Raw genomic sequence first — 6,649 nt, 5'->3', positions numbered from 1 at the left:
GATCGGTTTTCAGTTCGTTCCGGTCAGATGTGGAAGTGGCTTTAGCGTCTGATCTTTATTTCGGTTTGAGCCAGATGGAAACTACCTAAAGATAGCACATCAAGCTGCTACATATTACTTGTCACTTCGAAAACAAATCAGTCATCAAGAAACAACGATGGTGTTCCGGTTCTCGACGGAGTAAGACTGCGAGATGATGCGTGACCTAATCCGATTAAAGCCATTTGCTGCTGAGCGAGGAACCACCCTTGACGTGTGGGACAACGTCGCAAAATTCCTATCTACAGCACTGAAAGTTGAATTAAAGATGAAACAGATACGTGATCGCTTGAACCTTCTAAAGAAGAGGTTCAAAACGAATGAGCAGCGGTCTAAGGGGGCGAGCGGAGTTGAGGAATCTCTCCATACTGTCAACATCCAGAGCCACTATTCTGACGTCGACGGACTTGTTCGGTATTTCATCGAGCTTGAGCAGCTTCACCAAAACGAGAAGATAGCAAAAAAACTTTCTAAGCAAAAGAAAGAGGCCGATCTAGCACAATGCGCGAAAGACATTGTGGCCGAGAGCAACCGCCGACGCGCCGATCGTGAAGCCGAGTTGTCCGACAGTGACGTGAGCGACGGAGGAAGCTACGTGTCTGCAACAGATAGCTCAACATCGCGTGGAGCGAGAGCTCCAAAGAGGACGAATGCATTTTTGGCCAAGGAGAAGCGCCAGGAAAAGCGATACAAGGAGCAAATGGATATGAAAGTGCGAGAACTGGAACAGAAGCAGAAGCAATTTGATGATCGCCTTGCGTTCGAGAGGGAGCAGGCCCAAGCTAAGCTTCAGTTTGACATGGAAGTTCAGGCAAACAACCGAAACATGATCCTCGAGTGTGCAAAAATTTTCAGTGCAGCGTTGGTCAACAAAGATTAGTAGACGTTTGTTTCGCACGAGATCTATTGCTACTTTTTAACACTACGTACACTCTAACTAAAAAAAACTACATTTGTGATCTAAGACTCAAGATACTCAATGATGTCAGGCGGTGGGCAATTGAAGTAGTCGCTAGCTGTGTTTCCCCCCACGAATGCATGTAATGCGGTTGGTCATCAGTACTCAAACTGATACATTTTTCGTTCGGGTTGCGTTCCGATACGTAGACTTGACTTAACATCTAATGCCTTTCAGTAGCTCACTATTTGAGCGTACGACCACTCCACGGAGACTCGGATCCGGCTCATACATGAGTTAATGTGTGTTTGCTCAGCAGTTAGATTTCCAATAGCGCCTTCGAAAGGACTCACAATGACGTCGTCGTTGCCGTATGCACAGTCCCCAAACACTCGAAAACCGCGGAACCGAGAGTCCAAACGAATCGTATCTGCTATCTTTGACTCGCGATACATTTTAATGTCGTGGTTTCTCCCGGCATACGGACCAAATAGATGCGATATCAAGCCGTCCGGGGTTACCAGAGTCTGAAACTTTAAGGCATGCTTTCTCTTATGCCCGTTGTAGATCGACTGCTGACCGAGAAGCTTTCTTTTCTTGTGATGTACACGTCGTTGTACAGGTCGGCACACTCCTCGGACAGTACCATCCACAAAGCACCAAACGTTTGTGTAGGGACTTCCTGCATCAAATACTGCTTGAGAGTATTCCTTGAGCCGAGCCGCAGCAATGTTACGGTTGAATAGTATAAGACTGGAGAACGTATCATCTAATAAGTCGAGTAAATGCATGAAAATGTTCGACAGCCCACTACTAGAGCGGCCGAAAAAGATTTCAGTGTCTTCCCACCGCACTGGAACAGCCAGTTTGTATAACGACACACATAAAGCCTCCAAACCAGTAGCTTTAGTGCGCTCTTTTGTGACAATATTATCTGGAATCTGCAAGAGTTTTACCAGTAGACACATTTCCGACTTATCAAAACGAAAACGAGATTTGCATACCGCATCGGGCAGAGCATTGAAGTTGAAACGTGTCCGAATACGGGGACAATGAGGTGGCGCACTCGCCAGCGCAGCGAACAAAACGGCTTCTTCAAAGTACTGCTCCTCTTCTTTCGCTAGTTGCCGCTGAAGCAAGTACGGGGACTTGTAATGCCGACGCACACCTCGACTGAGAGACCGGCTATACCATGATACCTGGCTGTCGAGAAGCACGCTTAATCCATTTGGATGAGAGTTGTGTGCAAAACAAAGTCGAATCTGGAGTCTAGGAAGATGCTAAACTTTATGTGTTGGTAGGAGACGATTTAGCAGCGGCATAGAGACCGTAAAAATTACACATCGTACCGCAAAAAGCTGCTGCTGTTTCCGGTTGAACTCAAAGTTACCGATCGAAACTTTATGTGAGTCGAGGGATGGACCATGTGGCCAAACCGTAATGATCAATTTTTCGGTTTTGTTAAAGACCTCTAGTAAATCGAGCCGCTGAGACACGATCCTCTGTGACACAAGATACGAATTAGTACGACGCAGACGAAGCTGTACGGATAGTAATCACGGATGCCGATACGCTCTGCCTTGGCCTGATCGCGCTGAGAAACCGCAGCGCGGACACGGTGGGAAGCCTGCTGGAGATCCCGATCCAGTGTTGATACCCGATCCTGCAAGCGATTAAGCTCGGTGGAATGTGTGGCGATCGTGGTGTCGGCAACCTTCAAGCGACGCTCATAGTTGTCACGCAAGGTGCGGAAGCGACAAGTCTTACACTCGATCGCGGCCTCGAGGCGATCTACGTCTGCTTGAGCAGTCTTGTGGGACGTAGCCGATTCATGAAGCTCCGAAGCGAGAGAAGACTGGCGATCACGCGCGACTTGCAAGTCAGAGTGGGACTGCGCGAGCTGAGACTCCAAGACTGCTATGCGGTGAGCAGTTTCGAGCGGCACGATCACTCCGAAGAAAGAAGCAGCGGCCACCTGTTCCTCCAGGGTGGAGATCCGATCTTGTAATTCAGACACCGCTACGTTGTAGTGGAGCTGCAAGTCAGGATACCGAAGACGGCAAGCTTCGAGCTCGCGGGAGTTGTCAAGACGCTCCTGCAGTGCATTCAGGCCCTCGGCGAGCTCCGTCCGAGTAGATTCCAGCTGGTGATGGGCCACTTCGTACTTGCGCTGGCAAAAGAGCACGTATGGCGACGCGGCATTGGCCGCGTCAGCGAGCTGATGATCCAGGTCCTCCGCGCGACGTCGTGTAGCCAAACCCTCGTGGCGCAGAACCTCATGATCTGAGCGGAGCTCGCGCAGTGCCTCGGTCTGGTCGATGGTCTGCTGTAGTGCGCTCAACGAAGCCCGTATACCAGCAAGGTCCAGCGAAGGATCCGCTAGCACAATGGTCGACACAGTGGCAGAACCACCACGCGCGGCACAACGAGGAGAAGAGCAACACGAGGACGTGAGGTCGACGAACGCGCTGCTATCTACGGGCCAAGACGAGACCAACCCAGGCCAAGCCTCTCATCGAGTCCACCAGAGGAGTGTAGCCAGCCCCGCCGACGGGTACACAAGGTGAGCCCTCAGCAACCCCACGGTTATTGGAGTACCCCCTCCGTTAGTCGGCAGTCCAGTGTCACAGTGGATCGCAACGTGATTTTGCGCCCCCTACTCCGCCACAAGTTCGGAATCGAAGTTTGTTTGTCAGGGAATCATATTACAGGACACGCCATTTGTTTCCCCTCGAATGGGCCAAACCAATGCAGCGGTGTGCTGCCTCACGTGGATTTGGAGGCTATGCCGCGCGTGACCTTTGTGGGTCCCGATAAGCAATGGCGCATTCTCCAAAAGCAATTCAAAAAGCTATACGAGCTGCCGTGCGATTTTATCTACGCGTGGTTCAAAGAACTAGAGCAGTTACATTGGTACATCCGCCGTCAAGGCATCTCCATTGATGACTCGCTTTCCAGGAGACAAACTATGGCAGAACTGGAAGCAAATATTACGAGTAGTTTGGTCATATCAAGTTCCGATACAGCAGAATCTCTTGGCGATGTCGTGCGTACGTCTTGTGATGACGAAGTTGTATCCCCATCGACCTCCAACAACAGCGACCACGCGAGAAACAGTGTAACAATACCGATCTTGTGCTTTCCAGTTTTCCATCAACTGCATCGCTGCAGTCGGATAATACAGAAGCAATTATTGTAATGCCGAACCTCCTTCGAGATACGCATGCGCCACAGCAAAAGTGTACACAAGATGATTCTGAAGCCAAAGATGTTCCAGTATGTGCTGTTTGTCAAAAAAAAAAAAATCCTACTGTGGAATGGGATTGTAATGGGTATTTACTAGCAGGAGCATTCCTGACGTTATTCATGCGAGCGGGGGGCATGTTGCAAATGGCACAATACCAAAATGGCTAGCTGATCATTGGTTTCGATACAATGATGAGCGCTTTGAGAAGAACATCAAGTCCGTAGCGACGTTGCTCAACCAACGCCAACGACATAGTGCTGTTTGAAAAGCTGCTCGAGTTGGTACTATACATCCGAGGACGCTAGTGAAGTTGGCACACCTTGCAAATAATTCAGCATTCCGGGACACTTTACGGTGGGCAAAAGTCAATCCCGAAAAGAAGGAATCAAAGGCTAAATGCACCGTTACTGCAAGTTATTTCCATCATTGGAAACGAGGTGCCTTTTCGCCATTCGAGCTAGTCGCAACACATCCAAAGTTGAGTGCTTTAACTCAGCGATATGGACTAGCACACCATTGGGTCACGGTAGCACCAACTGACCAAGACAATTTGTTTTTACTCCGTGTCGCGCAATTGAGAAAACAACATGGATGGGATAAACAAAAATCACTTCTCACAAGCGCCAAATGTGGGTGGAAGGATTTACCTCAAGTGATTCAGAACAACACGCGTACGAGACTACCAATTTCGAGTCAGTATCCTGCGCTAGCTGCTTTTATTTTTGAATCAAAATTGGAATCAGTACAGTTGCGTTGCTCTAGTGCTCAAGAAATTCGAGTCAGCCTAGACGATGACCAACGAACACCGGGTCCCTCCGGAAAAGTGGCCGCAATCGGAGCAGGCGTTGAGCCTCAGCGAGATAGAAGGCTTCATCTCCATATGTCCGCCTGCGGATCACGAATTTCCGAATCTCATGAGCTATGTTGTAAATCAAAAGATTGGCTCTAGGCTGTATCGACAACATATCTTTCAAACGAATTCCATGAATATCGAGAAGCTGTAACGCGATACCGACTCAGCTTTGACTTATCTGCACCAACAGAAACGCGAATTGTTCGTTCATGTAAAATGAGTGTCCCGTCTGCTTTATTGGTCTTACTATTAAGAATAAGTGCAGAATGCACCGTTTGGCCATCTGGAAGAAGGCATGCTCCAACTCCAGTTGGGCATGTATTTATCACATCGACCCCTCGCGTATTTGATTCAAATTGAATTCGACGAATAACCAATGATGTTCCCGTCCCGCCACTGCGATGAAATATTGACAACAGTTGTGTACGTCGGTCATTGATCAATAATTCGATACTTGAGACAACCTCTTGAATGACGGACCACTGCTCATTTGTTACCGAAGCAGGAGATAACACCATATGGTCATTGGTTTGGCTTGCCAGCGGATCCTGACTTGCGGTACCTTGATTCGGTGGACGCTCAGAAGCACATGCATTGTGGTGACACTCCTTTATCAGACGGGGAAGATCGTGGACCCGACTTGCAATTTCATGTAAAGTTACAGTAGGGCGCTCTTGCTGGAGGTTTGACAAGAGCATATTGCCATAATATATCGTTTACTTGCTTCAAAGCGCCTTCCAGGTTTGAGTAGAGGCTGTGTTTCCAGATATCTGACTGGGAAAACCGTGTCAACAATTGAAGGCGGCATCATCTTCCAGAATCGTGAGCGCATACCGCGAATAATGTCCTGTACTTCTTTTCTGTGACGAACTGTAAGATTTACAAGCTGGAAAATATCTTCACGCTCTACAAGTACTCCTCGCATTTTCGTATCAAGTTGTTCTACCCCAATATTTGTCGAATGAGTTGATACACCAGGCACACCTGTAAATATTGGAGTTTTCCAATGATCCGTATTGTGAGCACGCCAATTCCAATACGCTCTTCCGCTGCTTGATTTACGGTGACCGCGTTTCAGAACATTTGCAATACTGCGGTACCTTTGACGCTCTAGGAAAGAAGCATCGCTCCTATCCCATCCTTACACAGTTGCTGTAATCCACGTCTTGCCAGCTCAAATTCGTGCGTACTCGCTGGTGACGTCCAAGGCGTGAAGCCAAAATATCGTTGGGTATATTTCATCAAGTAGCCGAAAGATGCGTATTAGCTACCAACATTCACACACGTTCCTCGACTTGTGTGAAGGGATATAATGGCCGCGACCGATGTAGATTGAATAGGCCTGCCGGAGTTTGAGAAGCGGAAACACAACCGCTACAGTTAGTATGACACACCCAAAGCAGCACGGAAAACGTGACCGCGAAGTCTATTGACAGAGAAAGTCTCGATTTCATCGATGCTGGATACGATGTGGACAATGGCGAGTTTCTCCGACGTCACCTCCAGCACCCTATTATCTGGGAATTACATTGACCAGCCAAGATTCCATGATTGTCAAGACACATTTGCCGTTAGCCCTTTTCTATGTTAACTAGTGAAGAGGGGGGGGGGG

At 48.4% G+C, this 6,649-nt stretch overlaps 3 protein-coding genes across 3 annotated transcripts in view; 1 reads left to right on the top strand and 2 right to left on the bottom strand.

Moving 5' to 3' along the window:
• PPTG_21460 (hypothetical protein) overlaps positions 1–919 on the top strand; it is a gene marked incomplete at both ends in the record, with an annotated part of 7,010 nt that extends 6,091 nt beyond the window's left edge. Inside the window, one exon of the mRNA XM_008897471.1 lies at positions 347–919. Within this exon, the coding sequence (XP_008895719.1) occupies positions 347–919 (573 nt within the window). The remainder of the gene's footprint in view (positions 1–346) is intronic.
• Positions 920–1,170: 251 nt separating this feature from the next.
• On the bottom strand, positions 1,171–2,131 carry PPTG_21459 (hypothetical protein; the record flags this gene model as incomplete). The annotated part of the gene is made up of 3 exons (XM_008897470.1): positions 1,171–1,878; positions 1,942–2,067; positions 2,129–2,131. 3 exons carry the CDS (start codon positions 2,129–2,131, stop codon positions 1,171–1,173), a joined length of 837 nt encoding a protein of 278 aa, XP_008895718.1.
• Positions 2,132–2,408: 277 nt separating this feature from the next.
• PPTG_21458 (hypothetical protein) lies at positions 2,409–4,100 on the bottom strand (the record flags this gene model as incomplete). Its single annotated transcript, XM_008897469.1, has 2 exons — positions 2,409–3,412; positions 3,992–4,100. The coding sequence occupies 2 exons, from the start codon at positions 4,098–4,100 to the stop codon at positions 2,409–2,411; spliced, it is 1,113 nt and encodes a 370-aa protein (XP_008895717.1).
• Between the last annotated feature and the right edge of the window lie 2,549 nt (positions 4,101–6,649).

This window comes from Phytophthora parasitica (assembly GCF_000247585.1).
Source record: "Phytophthora parasitica INRA-310 unplaced genomic scaffold supercont2.5, whole genome shotgun sequence".
Taxonomy (NCBI): domain Eukaryota; phylum Oomycota; class Peronosporomycetes; order Peronosporales; family Peronosporaceae; genus Phytophthora; species Phytophthora nicotianae.
The sequence above is the reverse complement of the archived record's forward strand: the minus strand, read 5'-3'. Positions and strand labels throughout refer to the sequence as shown.